At 45.5% G+C, this 22,724-nt stretch overlaps 1 protein-coding gene across 1 annotated transcript in view; it reads right to left on the bottom strand.

The window, feature by feature from the left end:
• The window catches only part of SDF4 (stromal cell derived factor 4), a 29,923-nt gene extending 16,842 nt beyond the window's left edge, over nucleotides 1–13,081 (bottom strand). The window contains exons 1-3 of the mRNA XM_069947603.1: nucleotides 12,978–13,081; nucleotides 9,588–9,936; nucleotides 1,580–1,716 (exon numbers count right to left, since the gene is read on the bottom strand). Coding sequence (XP_069803704.1) covers nucleotides 1,580–1,716; nucleotides 9,588–9,886 — 436 coding nt within the window. The 5' untranslated portion in view covers nucleotides 9,887–9,936; nucleotides 12,978–13,081. The remainder of the gene's footprint in view (nucleotides 1–1,579; nucleotides 1,717–9,587; nucleotides 9,937–12,977) is intronic.
• Between the last annotated feature and the right edge of the window lie 9,643 nt (nucleotides 13,082–22,724).

Raw genomic sequence — 22,724 nt, forward strand, 5'->3', positions numbered from 1 at the left:
GGCACTTCCCTTTCCCTGTGCCTGCAGTGAGTGGTGGGACCCCCGCCAGAAGTCTAATTTCCCCCGAGTTGTGATGACACTACGACTTGGAGGAAAATGCCTGTCCTGGCTGATTGGCTGATCCACTCAGCAATGAGTGACTGTAGCCATGTCCCGTCCTAGTCACTGACTGGCTGAGCAGACAGTCCATCAGCTGGGTTGTGTCCTGTCAGTGTGGGCACATGGAGAGGCAAGTGCCTACTCCTGAACAAAGTCCTCCCTGCCCTTGCTGGGTTTTAAAAATGGCCGGTCTTCTCCTTTATGATTTTGCTATGCACATAAGTAGCTATAGGCTGCAGGATTACAAGATGGACTGCAGGATTACACTATAGAGAATATGTTTGTGAAGGTAGAGATTGGCTCCTGTGCCAGTAAACCTACAACTCCCAGCACGCCATGGCAGCCACAGGACGAGGATCATTGATCTAAGATCTAGAAGCATTTATAGGCAAGTTGGTTGTAGGCTATAAATCAAAATGTAGAGGAAGCATGTGGGTGGAAGTCAGACTGCAATATGGAAAATCCCATCCGAATGGAGGAGTGGTAAACTGAAAGCATGATGAATATGTAGTGCACACAGCACCTTATAAAGTCACAGTTATTGTAGGAGAGGCCTACTCCTCTGCCTCACCGGGCACGGATGCAGAAATGATGGAGGCGCCCTCCAGTGGGCACAATACTGGTGAGTCAGTGTCACTCCTCCATGCATCATCTGCCAGTACCTATTTCTGCATATATTATATATTAGGTCAGCGATGACAAATCAGGGCAACAGAGCTAGGAAATCACTGGAAATCTCACAACATCACAAGATGAGTAGAAGACTGATCCATCATGAGATTTTCCAGATGACCGATCATCACACGTTGCTCTTAAGGAACTTAAATAGGCGCTGACATTACAAAAAAAATACTTTGATATCAATAGTTTTCCTTAGTTGAGGTCTGGAGAAGCGCACACTTAAAGGGGTATTCTTGGCAGGAGGGCTTTTTTTTTTAATCTATGGCCGGAGAGGGGGTGGATGAAGACAACATCATCCACTTACCTTGCTGGTTCCAGCGCCAGGTCCCACACTGCGCGTCCGCTTCCAGGTCTGTGACGCAGCTTGAGATGTGCAGTTTCCAGCCCGCTCAGCCAGCCATCCCATGGGATCCCACCTCTGCGACTGAATGGCTGAGCAGGCTGGAAACGTCACATCTGAAGCTGCATCACAGACCAGGAAGCACCCGAGCACTGCAGACCGGTGCAGTACGATGTGGGACCTGGCGCTGGAACCAGGAAGGTAAGTAGATTTTGTTGCCTTCATATACCCCCTTCCCAGCCATAGCTAGAAAAGCCCTTCCGACTGGAGTACCCCTTTTAACACATTCTCCATGGGGTCTGTCACATGACTGAGATTGTCTCACAATGTAAATCTATGGGGCCATCTCACTCACAGACACAAAGGAGAGAAGCGCCAGGCCCTGAGCTTCTCCCGGAGCTCAGTCTAGTGATCGGTTGGGGTCTGAACACTTAGGACATACACAAGGTCATTACTTACCATCACCATCAGGATCTACAGCTCGGAAATGAAGCTTATTCTCCTTCACAGCCTCCTGGAAATGCTCTTCTGTCTTCTCCATGATCCAGCGCTGCATCTCTTGTGCGCTGATCTGTTTGTCATTATTTATGTCCACCCTTGAAGAAAGTGAAGAAAACATAAGGAATGTCACCTATGAGTTGTATTACAAGTCACTGAGAGAATAAATTCCACTGTCCATGCTAGGCCAGTGGTCTATTCACTCTCTATGGGACTCAAATGCAGAGTTCTAGGGCCTAATGTGTTCTCAGGATCAGACGTCTATGAGCATGCTGACACATAACGTATATTACAAGCCGCAGCATCTGTACCTGGGTCGGGGGTGGGGGGGTAAATTAAGTATGAATAGTTTATGTGAAAATATTTACAGAGTTAAAAAGACAGAGTCATCAATGTGCCCTAACCAGAGAACAATACACCCATGGTTCCCACCAAGCTTCCTCCACACATTTTATTGTTGAGGTTACAGCAGAACACTTCACAGCAGCTGAATATGTAAATGCGATCAGATCAGGCTCTGTATGAGCGGCGCTCCTGCCGACGGAAGCTTCAGTCTCTCTACGGCAGGTGATAGTTGGTGGAAGCTTCTGCCTCCCAGAATAGACAGCCAGGGTTGTGTGGGCACACTGTACGCACGCTGCTCTTTCCCCAAATCAGATAGCTGCCGGGCAGGATGCCAGAGCGGCACAAGCTCAAGTGTGGTTTTCTTTACAGCTTAGGGTGCGTTCACATGTACGGGATCTGCAGCAGATTTGGAGTCGCAGATTTGCTTTGAATCTAATTTGGGCCATCAAATCTGTTGCTGATCTGCTGCAGTTTCAAACCAGCACCATCAAATCTGCTGCTGATCCTGTAGGGTGCGTTCACACGTACAGGATCTGCAGCAGATTAATCGATTTGATTTCTTTTTCATTTAAGTGTAAAGTGTCTATCTTTTTAATCAGTTCAAATTTAGTGCGAGTGAGTGAGACAAGTATAGCCCTACCTTTCAAATAGGGCTAGGTATGTATGAATGGGCAACATGTAACCTAATCCCTTTGTGAGCTGAATTTGAGCAGTTTTTTTCTGATAGAATAATAGGTTTTGAAGTTGGGGAGGGGGTAAGAAAGTAAGGAGAAAGCAGTATTATGGCATGTAGAATGCATAGGTCGCCCACCATCTCATATCCTACTTGCCGGTGATACGACTCACTTCATGAAGGTGACATTTCCCAGGATACCTCTGGTTTTGCAGAGACAGAGGGCGCATTTTATTGCCTCAGCTCCGCATTATTAGAATTGCCCTGTGTCCGATGCAAACTCAGCAAGTGTATGCCCTAGCATGCAAAGTGCCTAGGGCAGCATGAACTCTAAATACAGGCCTGGTCACACATAGTGACATAGAGGGGCCGCACATAGTGACATAGAGTTGGGTCACACATAGCGACATAGAGTTGGGTCACACATAGCGACATAGAGGGGTCACACATAGCGACATAGAGGGGTCACACATAGCGACATAGAGGGGACAGCTATAGGCCCAGATTTATCAGCTCTCTGTTGGTTTCCACGCTAATCAATGGTCACGGCCCCACAGGAACTACTCGTTCATAATAACATTTTGAAAGATTTTTTTTAAGCTGGATTTGGTACATTTTTTCCAAATCAGACTCTTGCCAAAACTAGCTCTGACTCCACAGCCACACAGGAGAGGAAATATCAGGCTGCAGTAATCATTGTATGGAATCTACTACATCACTGCTCTTCAGGGGCAGCCGACTGAGGCCCTATTCCACCAACAGATCTGACGACAGATTATCTGCCAAAGATTTGAAGCCAAACCCAGGAACAGACTATAAACAGAGAACAGGTCATAAAGGAAAGACTGGATTTCTCCTCTTTTCAAATCCACTCCTGGGTTTGGCTTCGAATCTTTGGCAGATAATCTGTCGTCAGATCTATTGGTGGAATAAGGCCTTTAAGTAAATTTGGCCGGGGAAAAGACGGGGCTTTATTTAAGACTAGTGTATTAGTACACCAGTCTTGATAAATGTCCCAAAAGAGTAATAATCTCTGTATGGAGTTTTTAGAATTATAGTAAAGCGAAAGGCTGTTTGCAGCATTTCTTTATGTAAACAAAAACAAACAAAGGAAAGATAAAATGCATTTAGTGAAAACCACTTCCCCTGAAAGTTCACGTGTGATAGTAAATATCTGCCCTCCCCAGGAAACCACACCTGACAGGAAGACCCCTCTTCAAGGAAAAATCAGATGTCGCCCCCGACACGCACTAGACAGCTCTGTGAAAGTGAAAAGGATGTCTGTATCACCCACCTAAGTGGCGGGGTTACTAATGTGTGACACATTTATGGTATATAAGATATTCATTAGACCTAATGAGAACATTTCTTTTTGCCTCATGTCAACCTGCAATCGTCAATACGTGACTATAATAAGCAGTCCGTGGACTATTCCCAATTGTAGATAGTATAGGACTTATTCTATTCTCTACAGTCCAGGTTTGTGATCTGGCCATCTATTGTGTGCATGGTGCGTGACTGTGACCCATTCACGGATAACACTCTGTGGGCCACGTGTACCAATAGGATCAGTCCTTAAAAATGCTATGGTCGAGTGTAGGGGGGCTATGCTGTTCAGCTCAGACCTTCACACGACTTCTAGGCCATGTTCACACATCACTTGGGCGTGCAGGAGCGCCCCATTGTTTTTAAAGGGGTTGCCTAGGATAAGAAAACAGCACAGGTACTTTCTTGCAAATCATCATCACCCCTTTCCTCAGGTTGTGTGGGGTATTACAATTCAGCTCTATTAACTTCAACTAATACAATGGCTCTGCCCTTGATAGAACTTAGGAATAAGAAGCAAAATGATAAAACGACTACAAGACGCGATAGAGTATATGTCTGCCTTCTCTTGATGACAATACGCAGGTTTGCACAAGTTCAGCAAGTTTAATCTACACACATACTGTAACACAGATGTGCGCCCTGAGTGGGAGAGCTTCTGCAACCGCACTAAGGCTTTGAGAACCACAAAACCCAGTCACGTTCACGATGGTGAAGGTATGATTTCTTGTAAAGGTGCCACAAGAAACTGCGCTTCCAACAGGAAGATTGAATTAAAGCTCCATTACCGACTATGTAGGTTTGGATTTCTCAGAATGATGACACGTACAGCAAGAGAGAGGTTAACGTCCAAAGCACGTCAATGGCTGGGGTTTTACCTGATAGCGATAAATCTAAAAGAAGATATGGGAGTGATTTATGATAAATCACAACCGGGGCATCGCTCACTCCAGATCAGGGTAGTCAAATGCACAGCCATAGGCTAAGTTCACACAATGTATATTTCTGTAAAACTATGGCCGTTGTACAACACCCGTAATTATTACAAAAATATACGCTACCTTGCCATGTATGGGATCTCGGCCGGCCAGGATCCCTAGTGGCGCCGCAAACAACTGACATGTCAGTTTTCTGCGGCCACTATTCATTTAATAGCGAAAGCAAAAAATCCTGTCAGTGCACACTATGGAGTGAGCGGCTCTGGCCGTACGCTCCGTAGTGTGCAGTGGGGAGTTCTGATGCGGGCAGGCACAGATGCGCCCGCATCAGAACTCTGCGGGGCTAAAGATCATCCGGCCGGTACTGCAGTACCAGCTGAGATTATCTTTTCAGGGATCGGCTGTTCCATGACCCGGCCGGTCTCTTATGTTGTGTGAACATACCCATAGGCTGTATCCATGTTCTCCCGGACTTCATAGGGTTGCATCTAACTTCTTCAGACACCAATATTTAAATACCTGACAATAGGACTCAAGAGTGCTCATCTTTAAAAGTGACCAAAGCACCTAGGTGGCTAGACAGCTGGTTGCAGCCTCCTCCGTCACCCAGTCTCCCTAACAATTCAACTAACAATTAATTCCATCCGTAAGATTACACTATTGGTCTCCTTCCCCCAAGTTCTTAGCAGCTGCTTTCTGCTGAAGAAACAGAAAACTGTGTGAGAGCTATTCAGTCCATCTGGACCTCTCAACCCTCTGCTCCCCCCTCCCTTCCCAGACGGCTGATGTACGTCCTTGACTTTTTCGCCAACTTTGTAGCTTCTTTGTAATGCTGGCAGGGTAAGGGCCCTATTACACCAACAGATTATTTTACAGTTTTTTTTAAGCCAAAGCCAGGAATGGTCTCTGTTTATAGTCTGTTCCTGGTTTGGGCTAAAAAAAAACCTGTCAAATAATACGTTGGTGTAATAGGGCCCTTAATCTCAGGGCAACTTGCTGACCAACTCACTGTGATTCTCTCTCCCATCATTACAAAGAAGCTACAAAGTTGCAGATTTAACATATATACATATATTTTACTTAACCGGATAACCCCTTTAAAAGGAAAACAATAAGCACTTTTGTGCCGATATGGTTCCCTGCTGCACAGTATAGCTCTTTGAGGGGACAGGCAGACAGATCGGTGAGTGGTCTGCACAGTAGAGCTATGCTGTGCTGATTGGTTTCCATTAAAGGGGTTGTCCAGCAAAAATCTTTTTCTTTCAAATCAACTGGTGTCAGAAAGTTATATACATTTTTAAATTTACTTCTATTTAAAAATCTCAAGTCTTCCCATACTTATCAGCTGCTGGATAACCTACAGGAAGTGTTGTTGTATTTTCAGTCTGACACAGTGCTCTCTGCTGCCATCTCTGGCCCAGAAAGGAACTCTGTCTCGGTTTGCTATGAATCCCCATGGAAAACCCCCCCTGCTCTGGACAGTTCCTGTCTTAGCCAGAGATGTCAGCAGAGAGCACTGTGTCAGACTAAAAATAATACACCACTTCCTGCAGGACATAAAGTAGCCAATAAGTATAAGAAGACTTGAGATTTTTAAATAGAAGTAAATTACAAATCTATATAACTTTCTGACACCAGTTGATTTGAAAGAAAAAGATTTTCGCTGGACCTTTAAGATGGCCGCCACAAGTTAATATACAGACCCAGCCAGACGTTAGTAAAAGGTTGCAAATACACACTAGCAATCCTTCACAGACATGGTTACAGGATCTGCATATTGCTGACTACCACTAGGACGCAGCAGACGAAACCAGAAAACCCATTTCCAACACATAACATGCTCATGTCATATGCCATACTTTCTTTAGGATCAAAGAAACAGGTTTCTGAAGGCCAAAGGACACTAGGAGAATCCCTAAACAAAACCTTTCCTGCTCAGGACAGTTCCTGTCTCGGACTGAGGTGGCAGCAGAGAGCACTGTGTCAGAGACTGAAAAGAATACACCTCTTCCTGCAGGACATACAGCAGCTAATAAGTATGGGAAGACTTGAGATTTTTTAATTACAAATTACAAATTACAAATCTATATAACTTTCAGACACCAGTTGATTTGAAAGAAAAAGATTTTCGCTGGACAACCCCTTTAATACTCAGAAGCCCAATGATCATAGTTCAACACTGGTTAATAACAAGCTACAAGAAGTGAGTCAGTTCAACGGAAAAAAAAAGAACAAAACTACACCACCACCAAGAGCAGGGCATGTTAGTCTAGCACATTACATTAGTCATATACAAATCATTGTCCAACCCACCTAAGAGTCACTGTGACAGATAAAAGTCTACAAACCTTTGTGTAGTAATCCACATGGTTATCTGCTATGCGGAGGAACCATCATTCCCAGCCTTAAGGGTAACCCCTATCCTTTAATCACTTATCCCCAACTCACAGAATAGGTGATCCAGCGGGCAGACCCTCTCATCTCTAGAAAATCACTTGGGCATCACCACCACTATGTTCATTGCTTACGGGATTGGAGAAGTGCCGTACGCTATTATAGTCAACAACCTGTTCGGGACTTTTAGAGTAAGGTAACACCTGTATAATACAGCTGATACCTCACAAGTGACTGAAACTGTACATTTCTGGGCAACAGACTGTCACTAGTGTTATGCTGCCTTATCTGAGAGACACTGAGCAGAATGATGTATTACATAAATTATTCCATGTATCCGTTCTTATAGAGATCAAGGACACCTAGCACTGTGCCTTAGTCTTCTTTATTATATGCGTGTCTGGAGGACCTTAAAGGGAACCATTCACCCCGTGGCCCCCGGCAGAAACTGACATACAGTGACATAAAGGTCAATATACTTACCACATCGCTCCCGGTCCCGTCCCGGATCCCGTTGTTGACACGGAGAAATCGCCGATTCTTCTTCTCCCGCCCATTATGGTAATGAGCTGAGATGAATCCAACGTCCATAGGAAACGACGGACGAGTCCAACTTATTCATGAGGTCCTCTTCTCGTCGCCGCCCATCCACACCTCCTGGAACTTGATTGACGTCTTCAGTCTTCTGATGAATTCCCGTGCAGGCGCCGCTGCGATGGTCTCGTCACCTCTTCTGCGCCTGCGCGATAAACAAGATACGTGTTCGAGCCAATCGGCGCATGCGCAGTAAACAGTGAAGCTGCGGAGTGGCTTCAATTGTGAACTGCGCATGCGCCGAAAACGACTGTCACGGCGCCTGCGCGGGATCCGGCGAGAAGAAAGAAGACGAGGAGGAAGAGGACCTGGCGTCAATCAAGTGTCGGAGGCGGGGAGAAGGCTGGATTTCGGACCCGGCGGCGCTCCTTACCATAATGGGCGCGAGAAGAAGAATCGTCGATTTCTCCGTGTCAACAACGGGCTTCGGGACGGGAACGGGAGCGATGTGGTAAGTATATTGACCTTTATGTCACTGTATGTCAAGTTTCTGCCGGGGGCCACGGGGTGAATGGTTCCCTTTAAGGGGGTTTATCCAGGCTAAGAAAAACATGGCTGCTCTCCTTCAAAAACAGCACCTCTCCTGTCCTTCGTTTGGGTGTGGTATTGAAGCTCAGTTCCATTAAAGTGAATGAAGCTGAATTGTAATAGCACACACAAGCTGAGGACTGTTTTTGCAAGAAAGTACCTGTGCGAGTATGTATTATCATAGGGATGAACTGAAACTGGATCCACTGCGAATCCACAGCGTGAAATCCGCTGCAGATCCGGTACGTGTGAAGGTACCCTTAATGTTTATGAGGGCCTGGGCTCTCTGCCCACAGGTCGCCTATTGGCAGGTGTCACCTACACTGTTTATAGGCCTTAAAGAGGATGTATCATCAGGTACATCCTCTTTAATCTGACCCAGGGATAGAACGGCGCCGTCACGGCGAAGCCGGTGCCGCGGTCCGTTTTTTAAACCGCGGCCCGGTTCCCGTGTACAGCGCCGTTCTATCAATGGGTCCCGGGCCGGAGCTGAAGCACAGGAGGTAGGCCGGCCTGCCCCCAGTGGGAGGGAATTCCCTCCACTCTGACGCGGCTTCATTAGAATCAATGGAGCCGCGTCATACAGGGGTCGGGGGATTCCTCCCAATGGAGGCGGGCCAGCCCACCTCCTGTGCTTCAGCTCCGACCCGGGACCAGTTGATAGAACGGCGCCGTACACGGGAACCAGGGCGCAGTTTAAAAAACGGACCGTAGCACCGGCTTCCCCATGACGGCGCCGTTTTATCCCTGATGGTACATCCTCTTTAAGCTGTCAATCAAAGGCTGGTGAACAAAGGACACAAAACAGAAAGGAGTTTGCTGGCTGCATTATAAGATGTATGTAATAAAATGATGTGTCCAGCATCTCAGTCGCTATGCTATGTTGCCCTTGGATAGTGACAGATTTACTTTAAAAGAGCACTCTAGGCAGAACTGGTGGCTTGAAGGGAAACCAGAGAATCCCTGTGTCATTGTTCCACCCCCTCAGGCCCTGCACTTTATAAAACAAAGTATCAGTTCTGCCTTGAGTATTCCTTTACAAGCAAGGATTGGCCCTCCTATAGCGCTATTATAAGGACTATAAAATACCAGGGCCTTTGCCAGTTCACTGGTGCATCTGTCTCTGCAGCTGTGCCAGGATCTGCAATCCAAAGCTCAGTTATGGACTCACTTTGAAAAGATGGCTGCCAGCTTCCTCCGTGGCTCGGAATCCTCATCAAATTCTTCTATCTCCTTTCCTAGGAAAACCTCCTGATGGAACTCCTTGTTGAGGTGACCGTCCATTTCCATTTTCACTCCGTTAAGGTGGTCTGGGGGCATGATTTCATTCTCATCCTTACTGTCCACTGGTTTATCTTTTAAGGCAGAATTGTTTGCCGGCCTGGCATAAACGTCCATGAGGAGAAATATAAATAAGAGGGAGAGGTAGAGGGAACCCAAGCTGAAGAGGAACGCCTGCTTAGACACCATTGTCCTTCACTGAACCACCAAGAGGATGTAGTTGTACAACAATTTCCTTCCTGAAAAAGACAATAAAATTTTATAAGAAACCGAAGTGACACATCAAAAAAGTTATATAAGCAGTCAGTGATACATCACAGTACATCACTGACTATGGAGGACGTTACTTCAAGATTCAGTACGATTCAATACCAGACACAGCCCACAACCCAATCTGTTACAATCCATTTACCATGTATACTTATCCACCATGATTAGGGATTCCAAAGGTGATGTATTAAAGGGGTTATCACCACAATGTAAAGTTATCCTCCGTCTATGAGGATATGGGTAAAGTAACTGATCAGTGGGGGTCTGACCACAGATTAGAAGAATTGATATGTCCTAGGACAGGGACGTCAAACACACAACCTTTCAGCTGTTCCCATCATGCCTGGACAGCCAACCCTAAAGCACAGGGCTTAGATTGGGGGATGTGCTTATAACATACAATGCTCTGCAAATATTTATTTTGCCTATGTCCAGACAATTATTTGGCAAGTGCTGCAGCTCGTACCCAAATGAGCAAAGTGTAACACAATGAAGATGCAGAACATGTGACAACAAAGCATCAAGGGCAGAACACAGGAGGGTAAGGTCATGGTGAATACTGCAAAGGCAAATACTGCAGTGCAACGCAGAACAGACAGGCTGTCTGTAATTCAGGCACATACGTGCACCGTCATCCAACTACGCAGGTGTAACGCTCAAAATATTCTCTCTATTATCCTGAACATCAACCTGTGGGGGCTCATAGGCAGAGAGAAAGACCCTTCTGCCCTCTTGCATAACACTGAGTTTACCCAAGTTTTTTTCCCCCTTGAACAATACAGGTTAGATATCTGTAAAGAGTCATGGGAGCAATGCTGCTCTCTCTTGTAGCATGACCGACATCTCAGGCTGAGATACTTCATTACATGTCACCTACATGGTTCACTGGGGGAAATATAGAATGGGCTCAGGAGCCATTGTATTACAGCTGACACCCACTGGCAGCAGCTTGGATTGGGGATAATTTTTGTAATAAAAAGAAAGAAAATGGATGGGTGTGTGGCTTTTGGCAACATGATAAAGACACCTTCAATATAATAAGGGTGTCATGCAACAGTAAGATATAGTCAGCAGTAATAAATCAGTGCACTGTGCTATCTATAGTTACAGCCCAGAACCTGAGCAAAGTACAAGCAACATATGATGATCTTGGGGCTGGACTAGTGAACTACACGTAAACCATTTAGACATCTGCCAAATGTTTCAGTCATCTGGCTTATCGTGAAAGTGTAGAGAGTAAAAAGTAAAGCTGGTTATACATAGTAGATACAGATCGATTAAACCCACCAATTGTAGTGTGATAAGCGGATCTTCTAATGTGTACGGAGTCAGGGAAGAGAAGGGTCAAACATGTTAAACTTTTTCAGAGGAGTCTGGCAGCGGCTGATAGAGTCTAACAGAACTGAGGAATCCCCTATAACAGGGAAGGGGAATCTTTGTCCATCCAGCTGTTGCAAAACTACAGTTCCCGTCATGCCTGAAAAGCTAAGGCTTTGGCTGTCCAGGCATGATGGGAAATGCAGTTTTGCAGCAGCTGGAGTGACAAAGACACATGGTGCCATAAACACCATTCTTTGGGCGGGCAGATTCCACGTTCTGCCGAAAGAATAGACATGTCAGTTCTTTTGGCGGAACTTGGAATCGGCCCAGCCATAGAATGGTGTCTATGGCACGGGCGGATATGCATGCTGCCGTGAACGGGTATGAGCAACGGAATCTGCTGGAACGTCTGTGTGGATTCCGAAGTGTGAACCTACCCTTAGTCATTTGTCTTTCAGCACGTTAAAAGACAACGATTAACCGACATTGTTCATATCGGCTGATCGTTGCCTTCTATTACAACAGACAATTATCAATCGTTTCCTGTAATAGGGCCTTTAGACATCCCTGCCTTAGGGTATGCTTCAAAACAAGGCAGTGGGTGTCCCTGTTTCCTAGACAGCAGACATTACAGACTGATCTGTCATCTTTTGATCACACCAGATAGACAGACGCTCTGCCAGAAATGTCTGGCAGGCTCCTTTCACTATGGCAAGGAATATAGGAACAATCTGCTAATCCAAGCAAACAGTTACATGGGGGGGGGGTTTAGCTATCGGGAAATAATATACAAAACAGAAAGGGTGTACGGTTCTGATAACCCATATCCAAACACCCTAATAGCCAATAGTATAGGAAGCTTGGGTCCCACTAATCCAGCAACAAAATGACAACTCACCAGTTATAAACCATGAACCCATTCACGCTCCTCATAGAGATCACTGAGGCCCATATCACAGCAGTCTGTGCGAACTACTTTAAAGTGACTGTACCACCAGGCCCAGGCTGAAGCACTGGAGGCGGACTGACCCACCCATAGTGGGATGAAACCCCAGCCCCTCTATGATAGGGTTCCATTGATTCTAATGGAGTCAGTTCATGGATTGGCTGGGGTTTCTTCCCACTAAGGGTGGGTCTGCCCTCCAGTGCTTCAGCCTGGGCCTGGTGGTACAGTCACTTTAAAGACATTGGAGCTTGTCCACCATGCTTTACACTACAGGTCTGCTTGTTCATACATCAAGACGTCAATGAATGGGGGAAGATTATAAAAAAAACAAAAGACTAAATGAAAAAGAAGGCATCAAATAACACAAGTATAATTCATAAATTCACATAACACTGAAACACTCTGGTGTTGGCCCACCTTGCTTTACACTGCAGCTTCATCTAAATCTTAGCAGTAGAGTTAGCAGTAAGTCAATGAATGGGGTGAATGATTATATATTACAAGGGACTAAACCATTAGAATAGGGGGCTAATAGGTAAACCACTAACATGGGTCTAACATGAACAGGATATGATGCTGTCATCATAAGGGAACCGAAACTATGGTGAGAGCTGTGCACTGTACTGATCCTCGGTAATAGAAGCTGACTCATTGTATTGTAAGAATATCGGGAGCCTATACACCCACACACTGATGTGTATATATGTATCTCTGCCGCTACACACGTCACTCTACCATCTTTACCTGCTGTACACGTCGTCACGGAATCTGGTTGCTAGCTCCTGCAGAGATCATCCACAAACCGGAAGCAGGAAGTGATGGGAGCTGGGGGAAGGTGGACTAGAGGACACGCCTGCACAGCTCACAAGGTTCCGCCCCCTCCTGCCGGCCGGTGCGGGGGGAGTGGGGTTTGGTGCAGTGCAGAGCCCGGGCATTGTATTGCGAGACAGCTGCGGCGGTGGTTAGTAAATGTGGGAGCTGCTGATGTAAACACTACAGTCTATAAGAAAGAAGAAGTACAGAGAATGAGCAGACTATATATGTATATATACACACACCGACTCCTATGGTACAATAGAGGGGGCAGAGTTGCCACAAGGACACAGCTCTGACAGCTAGGGGTGTATCCAATTGTAGGTGTGGTTTGTCACCAGGTGTTTTCTTTCTGATTTTTTCCTATATTTTCCTTATTGTATAGACAGTGCAGAGGGAGTATATTACAGACCCCAGTATCAGGCAACCATTATATTACAGACCCCAGTATCAGGCAACCATTATATTACAGACCCCAGTATCAGGCAACCATTATATTACAGACCCCAGTATCAGGCAACCATTATATTACAGACCCCAGTATCAGACAACCATTATATTACAGACCCCAGTATCAGGCAACCATTATACTACAGACCACAGTATCAGGCAACCATTATATTACAGACCACAGTATCAGGCAACCATTATACTACAGACCCCAGTATCAGGCAACCATTATATTACAGACCCCAGTATCAGGCAACCATTATATTACAGACCCCAGTATCAGACAACCATTATATTACAGACCCCAGTATCAGGCAACCATTATACTACAGACCCCAGTATCAGGCAACCATTATATTACAGACCCCAGTATCAGGCAACCATTATATTACAGACCCCAGTATCAGGCAACCATTATATTACAGACCCCAGTATGAGGCAACCATTATACTACAGACCCCAGTATCAGGCAACCATTATATTACAGACCCCAGTATCAGGCAACCATTATACTACAGACCCCAGTATCAGGCAACCATTATATTACAGACCCCAGTATCAGGCAACCATTATACTACAGACCCCAGTATCAGGCAACCATTATATTACAGACCCCAGTATCAGGCAACCATTATACTACAGACCCCAGTATCAGGCAACCATTATATTACAGACCCCCACTATTGGGACCCCAGTATCAGGCAACCATTATATTATAGACCCCAGTATCAGGCAACCATTATATTACAGACCCCAATATCAGGCAACCATTATATTACAGACCCCTCAAATATATTACAGACCCCAGTATCAAGTCCCCTCAATTTATAGACCCCAGTATTAGGGCCCCAGCATATTACAGACCTCAGTATCAGACCCCTAGTTCTTGTTCATGTTCCCAGCATATTACAGACTCCAATCCAGATTCCTTTTCTTCATTCGACTGTCATATTTTTCACGATTTTCATAAGCTTCGTCTACGGCGCACAAGGGTAACAGCTTAATTAAATGTCTGCTGTCTGGTGTACGTCTCATACGAGGTTGATCCTTTATGAGATTTGCCGCTTCTCTCCCAGGCAAAAATTGTCATACACAAAAGTATGCAACAGGGTTGATATTCCTGAAGGGGTCAGTAATATGAAAAATGATTTACTGCAGCTTTACTAGATAAGTGGTCAGAACAATGAAAACTGTAGTTTAATGTTTCTGAATATAAAATAATGCGCTTGGAGAGGAGGAATCCTTTATCCGAGTATGGTTACAAACTCACTGGGCAGATCCGAGACCCGCTGTGGATCTGTGCCCTGTACAGTCTATGTACAGACAAACTCTCAGCAGGATGCACATCCCGCTGCGAGTTTGTCAGCAGCCTGCCCCGTTAACCCCCTCGCCACCGGAGCGTATACATCACCTGCTCCCCGCTCCGGCTTGCTTTCGGGCTCCTGGTGTCTTCACGTCCCGCTCAGCCAAACAGTGCGCTGCGGCGGGGCAGCATGCTGATTGGCTGAGCGGGACGTGCCGGGAACCCCCGAAGCAAGCCGGAGCGGGGACCCGGTGATGTATACGCGCTGGCGGCCGGGGGTTAATGGGGTGGGCTGCGGACAAATTCGCAGCGGGATGTGCATCCTGCTGAGAGTTTGTCTGCCCATAGACTGTACAGGGCACAGATCCGCAGCGGGTCTCGCTGGATCCGCCCAGTGAGTTTGTACCCTATCATATCGTCAGTTCTGTGTTGGCAAAGTCTTCAGAAGAGAAGGATTTAGGGGAAGTGATTTCTAACAGCCTTAAAATCAGTGACCAGTGCAACCACGCAGTGGGGAAAGCAAAGCGTATGCTGGGCTGTATATATATATATATATATATATATATATATATATATATATATATATATAATGGTATGCTGGGCTGTATATATAATGGTATGCTGGGCTGAATATATAATAGTATTCTGGGCTGTATATATAATAGTACGCTGGGCTGTATATATAATGGTATGTTGGGCTGTATATATATATATATATATATATATATATATATATATATATATATAATGGTATGCTGGGCTGTATATATATTTATATATATATATATATATAATGGTATGCTGGGCTGTATATATAATGGTATGCTGGGCTGTATATATATATATATATATATATATATATATATATAATCGTACACTGGGCTGTATATATATATATATATATAAATATATATAATGGTATGCTGGCTGTATATAAAATGGAATGCTGGTTTATATATCTATATATATATACATATATATATAATGGTATGCTGGGCTGTATATATATATATAATGGTATGCTGGGCTATATATATATATAATGGTATGCTGGGCTATATATATATATATATATATATATAATGGTATGCTGGGCTGTATATATAATGGTATGCTGGGCTGTATATATAATGGTATGCTGGGCTGTATAGCTAGAGGTATAACCAGTAGGAAGAGGGAGATTGTAATCCTGCTGTATAGAGCTCTATTGACCACACATCTGGAATACTGTGTCCAGTTCTAAAGACCTCACCTGAAAAATATATTGATAAAATAAAACCGGAAAATGGTGGAGGGTGCCAGGCATAAAACATACCAGGAAAGTCTTAAAGAGAACCAATGGGGGTGGAAGGTTTATTCTTGTATTCAATTATTAACAGCATTCTTCCCCCATTTAATATATACAGTATTTACATTTTTCTCTATGGGCTAGCGTCTGCTCTTATCAAAAGTGTGTATTATCTACTGTCCCTGCATCTGTCCCTAAGTGTTCTTATAAAGATACAGACTGCCTTTCCAGTCTGTATTTAATACTTTACCTAATCCTGTGTCCCCCCGCTGTTCCGTTAAGCGCCGCCATCTCGCTGCCTCTCTGTGCCTCCATATAGTATTTTAGAGAAATCCTAAGTCTATGGTGTTTGAATTCTGCCTAAATTCTGTTTAGATTCTGCTTGAATTCCGCTTGAATTCTGCTCCTATTCTGCCAGAGCTTTAAGGGCATGGAATTTCAAGCAGAAAACCTTCATTTTAAATTCCTCGCTTACTCCTCAGTGAGCACATACCCTTAAGGGGCTGTTCACACAGAGTAAAATTTACTTAATAGTGGCAGAGCACTACAGAATCCGTGCGGATAACCCGCTGAGGATGGCACGGGCGGAGATGCACGCAAGTGCGAGTGGCGGTTATCCGCACGGATTTCATAGTGTGCACGGACCCTTTGGGTATGTTCACACTGTCTCAATGTTTTGTATTGGGCACCTCTGCTCTCCGGAGACATGTCAATTATTTGAGTGGAGAGCAGAGGCTTCATATATATATATATATATATATATATCTCATTGAGACAGTGAGGCAGGCGGGACTCCGAGCAGAGTCCACGCTGAGGATTCTGCTTTGAATTTCCGCCTCTTTTTCTTAGTGTGAACGCACCCTCATGGAGTATAGGAAACAGACAAATCACAAATCTGTGAACTTGCTTAAAGAGGATGTACCATCAGTTACATCCTCTTTAATTTGACCCACGGGGAAGACGGTGCCGCGGTCCGTTTTTCGACCCGCGTCCTGGTTCCCGTTTATGGCGCCGTCCTTTGCACAGGTTCCGGGCCGGTGCTCAAGCACTGGAGGTGGGCCGGCCCGCCCCCAGTGGGAGGAAATTAGAATCAATGGAGCCACGTCATAGAGGGGAGGGAATTCCCTTCCACTGGGGGCGGGCCGGCCGGCCTCCAGTGCTTAAGCACCGGCCCGGTACCCATGCAAAGGACGGCGCTGTACATGGTAACCGGGCCGCGAATCGAAAAACGGACCGCGGCACCAGCTTCCCCGTGACGGCGCCGTTCTATTGGTGGGTCAAATTAAAGAGGATGTATCTGATGGTACATTCTCTTTAATACTTCATGTAATCCCAGACCCAACCACTAGAGGGAAAAAATATCCTTTCCAGTAACAGCAAATAAACAGCTGCTGACCAGCTTCTTATGGAGAGGAGTAAATAGCCAAATTACAGTGAACTTGCTAAATACTACATTTGTCTGTTACTACAGGATGTCAGCTCATGGCTCGGTGCCCCTCCTGACTCCGCCAACTTGATTAAATTTCTGCTGCAAAATGGATCTACTGTAATTCATTATTTTCCTGTCATGTCCACAACAATACCCCTGAGGTCACCTCATCCTTGCCTGGATCCCCTCCCCAGATTGTGTCCTATGTCCGGGAGACCATGGGTCTGGATTATACTATGGGAGTCTTTATTATATTTGGGGTCTTTCTGGGGGGGTCTTTATGGGGTCTGCATTACTTTATTGGCGTCTATATTACATTATGGTGCGTTGTCTGGGGTCTGTATTACATGTGGTACTGTCTGGAGTCTGTATTACATTGGGAGGGTCATAATCTGCTGCGTCTCTCAGGGACTACTGTAATTGCATTTTACGTGGCAGCAAATTTGGATTATACTGTATTATGTCCTGTAGCTTCATACACGTACTGCTATGCCACCTTGTGGCCACAATGAGAAATGACATTTTATAATGTTTAAAAAAAAAATAATTACATTTTATTATTTTATTCACCAACATCTTGGTGAAGAGAGACTGTCAAAAATTTATTTTTCCCAAAAAATCAACAGAGGTTGTGATGGTAAACAGTTTTACAATGTACTGTTTTATTTTTAGTTTTCTATGTTTAAATTAATGTTATACAAATGGTCACTAGGCCAGTGGCGTAACTACCAGGGTCGCAGCCGCTGCGACCCGGCCCGCCACAAGAGGGGGCCCGCAGGGACCCCGAGGCCCCCCTATCAACCACTCTTGTGACTGCAAGCGAAACAATGCCGACTCCATCTGCCCCCGGCTGATGCGCGCCTGCCGGGGGTGTCGTGTCTTATCCCCGACAGTGCGCGCATCATAGAGATCCCTGTGGCTGTAACTTTCTGTACAGGGAGCGCACTTTAGAGACACTCCCTCTGCAGGAAGTCCCAGCCGCAGGGATCTCTATGATGCGCGCGCTGCCGGGGATAGGACGCAACACCCCCGGAGGATCGACGGAGGAGCGCGTTAGGTGAGTTGTGTGTGCGTGTGTTTTTTATTTGCTTGCACAGGACCATCTATGGGAGGGGGGGAGAGGGGGCCATCTATGGGGGGGAGAGGGGGCCATTTATAGGAGGAGGGGAAGAGGGGGCCATCTATAGGGGGGGAGAGAGGGGGGCCATCTATGAGGGGGGAGAGGGGGCCATCTATAAGGGGAGGGGGAGAGGGGGCCATCTATAAGGAGGGGAAGAGAAGGGACCATCTATATGGAGGGGGGAGAGAGAGGGGCCATCTATAAGGAGGGGGGGAGAGAGGGGACCATCTATAAGGAGGGGGGAAGAGGGGGGCCATCTATAAAGGGGGGAAGAGAGGGGGGCCATCTATAAAGGGGGGAAGAAAGGGGGCCATCTATAGGAGGGAGGGGGAGAGAGGGCCATCTATAGGGAGGGGGAGAGAGGGCCATCTATGGGGGGTAGGGGGCCATCTATAAGAGGGGGGGAGAAGAGGGGGCCATCTATAAGGTGGGGGGATAGGGGGCCATCTATAGAAGGGGGAGAGGGGGCTATCTATAAGGGGGGGCAACATAGAAAGAGAGGGGCCAATCTCTATGGGGGGGCATCTATAAGAGGGGATACACAGAGGGGGCATCTATAAGGAGGCTACACAGTGGCGGCCATAAACTATAAGGGGGGTCACATACAGTTAGCCTACCTACTAAATGAGGGCACAAAAAGGCCAATACAGATGTGCGGTGTGTATAGAGATGACGATGGTGCCTAATGGAGTGAGGAGCCTAATATGTTTCTCTGGCAGATTCTGTGGATTCGTAGCTCGGAGAAGTTCTCATAATGGCCCAGGGCAGATAGAGAAGAAGATGAAAAGGGAAGAACTCCGATCAGAGAAGACATCCCCTTCGAGTCACCTGATATAACTGCACTGTAATGTATATGGTGTACAGAGCCTGTGTAGGGCTGGGTCAGCCTCTATATGACTGGAAAAGGTGATAGTGATCTGTGTACAGTGGATGTTATTCAGTAGCAGAGGTGGTGTTAGTCAGTATGTGGTGGTATTCGTCAGTAGCAGCGGTGGTGTTAGTATGTGGTGGTATTGGTCAGTATGTGGTAGTGTTAGTCAGTATGTGCTGGTGTTAGTATGTGGTGGTATTTGTAGCAGTGTTGGTGTTAGTCAGTATATGGTGGTATTCGTCAGTAGCAGCGGTGGTGTTAGTATGTGGTGGTATTGGTCAGTATGTGGTAGTGTTAGTCAGTATGTGCTGGTGTTAGTATGTGGTGGTATTTGTAACAGTGTTGGTGTTAGTCAGTATGTGGCTGTGTTAGTCAGTATGTGGTGGTGTTATTCAGTATGTGGTAGTGTTAGACAGTAGCAGTGGTGGTGTTAGTCAGTATGTGGTGGTGTTAGTCAGTAGTATGTGGTGGTATTAGTATGTGGTGGAATTATTTGTTACTTATCTGGTACTGTGCATTTTATTGGTCTTAGTATACAGGATTTGGTCAGTAACAATATGGTGGTGATGGTAGTGGTTGTGGTGTGGCGGTAATATATCCTTCCTATATACTGGTATTATTGGTCTCAGTATACAGGATTTGTTCAGTAGCAGTATAGCAGTAATATATATGGTGATAATATTTTCTCTTCCTATATACTGGTGTTATTGGTAATATCTGTCTTAACATAAACATATATATACCAGTAGCATCACTTGGTCATGAAAGGGGGGGGGGGCCAAGTTGATCTCTCGCACCAGGGCCCAGGAGACATTAGCTACGCCCCTGCACTAGGTGTCTCCCTTCACTGTGCATGTGTACAGCTGCTACACGCCCACATTCAGTAGAAGAGACTTATGGAGGGGTGCTCACATTGTATGGTCATCTCTCCTGTCAGACAGCACCAAAACCTCTGTAACCACACAGTGACAATATATTGACTGATTTGTTGTATAACATAGAGCATTGTCTCCTGGTAATTATCCATACCTGTAATATAATAACTATAAATTAATAATATAATTAACCTAAGCTAATTGCCATCAGTTGATATACAACCTGCATGATGAACAGGTGTCTTTCCTTGTGAGCGTGCAAAGGACTAAGACTTCCAGTCATGTATATACAGCTTAATAATTTATACAGGAAATTAAAGGGATTATCCAGCGCTACAAAAACATGGCCACTTTTTCCCTCTCTTGTCTCCAGGTCAGGTGTGGTTTGCAATTAAGCTCCATTTACTTCAATGGAACTGAGTTTGAAACCCCATCCAATCTGGAGACAAGAGAGGGGAAAAGTGGCCATGTTTTTGTAGCACTGGATAACCCCTTTAGGGTGCGTTCACACCTACAGGATCTGCAGCAGATTTGATGCTGTGTTCAGTTATTTAAATGAAATCTGCTGCAGAAAATCAGCTGCAGATCCTGTAGGTGTGAACGCACCATTAATACAACAGCTAACACAGTCATCCCATGGTAACCTAGAGATGGTATTTTGAGGTGTCTCCCATATTTCTAGCTGCCGCTGATCCTGAGTTACAAGTTTTTCTAAAAGCCGATCTATATCCAAGATGGCGCCAGCCGGGAAACTACATTTCCCAGCATGCATTGCACCTCAGAGCCCATTGCCAAGTATAAGGCTGCTAAAGACAATGACCAGCTCAGCGGCCTCTCTAGACGCACCTGTGCACAGATGTCCTACCTGGTGAAAGCAGCCAGCAATCCAATAGCAGACAACGCTTGACTCCACACCACCATGCATCCAATACAGATCTTCTTTATTATGGAAACCTTATCCACAGACACAGAGAAAGCCAAGTGTTTCCAGTATACTCATGGCATGATTCTATAAGGCTGCGATCACACTGCAAGCAATCATTTTACTGTCTGCTCAAATCCTGCAAAATGAAATGGTCACCCCAGATGGAATCCCGACAGACCCCACTGAAGTCAATGGAGAGGGAAGCCACTGCCAGACATTTCTGGCAATAATTTGTCTCCCTAAGAACAAAAGGAATAAGTAGCTAAATTTCAACCTGACAGATCTTTCTGTCAACCAAGTTATATATGGGAGAAGTGTCAGGAGCCCTCCTACACAGGGCTGGTGTCAGCACATGGCTTACCTGGGCAAGTGCCGGGGCCCACAGCACCTCTAGGGGCCCAGAGAGGGAGAGGGGTCTGGTGTTCTAATGTTCAGCCTGCTCACTGTAAGGCAGAGTGAGCACTGAGCATCAGAAGACACAGGAGATGGAGCAGGACCTGCACAGAGAGAGAAAAGGGTGAAGGACCTGATCACATGACCTGAAGGTCCTCAACCTTACAGTGTGGAGATCAGCCTGATAGGACAAGGGAGAAGACTGAGCTGTAACTGCTGTGCTGTGTGTCTCTGTTAGTCAGTATCGGTGTCAGTGTCAATAATGTGTGTTTGTGTATGTTATTGGCGTCCCATAGTGCATAGTGTGTGAATGATGGGTGCATAGTGGATGGATGGATGAGGGGCCCACTATGGCTCTGTCGCCCCAAGGCCCTGCAGAAACCTGGGGCCGGCCCTGCCCCTACACATTACATAGTTACCCTAATTAACACTTATGTGTATAGGGGCTTTTAGATTTTTTTTTTTTTTTTTTACACACTTATGGTGCGTTTACACAGAGAGATTTATCTGACAGATCTTTAAAGCCAAAGCCAGAAACAGACTATAAACAGAGAGCAGGTCATAAAGGAAAGACTAGGATTTCTCCTCTTTTCAAATCCATTCCTGGTTTTGGCTTCAATAATCTGTCAGATAAATCTCTCAGTGTAAACGCACCATTAGACCATCTGTCTGTGTACCCTGCACCTAAATTTTGGTGTCACATTGAAACCAGCCCCCCTCTTTTTTTTTTTTATCTAAGCCCCCCTCCTCTTTCTTCAATAAGCCACGCCCATTTGTCAGAGAACCCCCCTCCCACAAATGTGTCAAACAAATGTAAACCAGTGTTGTGATGTAAAGTTTCCGGGCTGGGCTTTTTCAACTCTTGATGGCAACAAAGTTGTAGCTGCTAATAAATTGTTAAAAAAAAAAAAAAAAAAAAAAAAAAAAAAAAAAGTAGCTGCGCTGTGATTGGCTGCCAGGAGGAGTAACAGAGGCCCCGGCTGTGGTGACGCTTTATGTTGGAGTCAGAAGTTCCTGGTGCAGT

Source organism: Dendropsophus ebraccatus, chromosome 12 (genome assembly GCF_027789765.1).
Source record: "Dendropsophus ebraccatus isolate aDenEbr1 chromosome 12, aDenEbr1.pat, whole genome shotgun sequence".
In the NCBI taxonomy this organism is placed as follows: domain Eukaryota; kingdom Metazoa; phylum Chordata; class Amphibia; order Anura; family Hylidae; genus Dendropsophus; species Dendropsophus ebraccatus.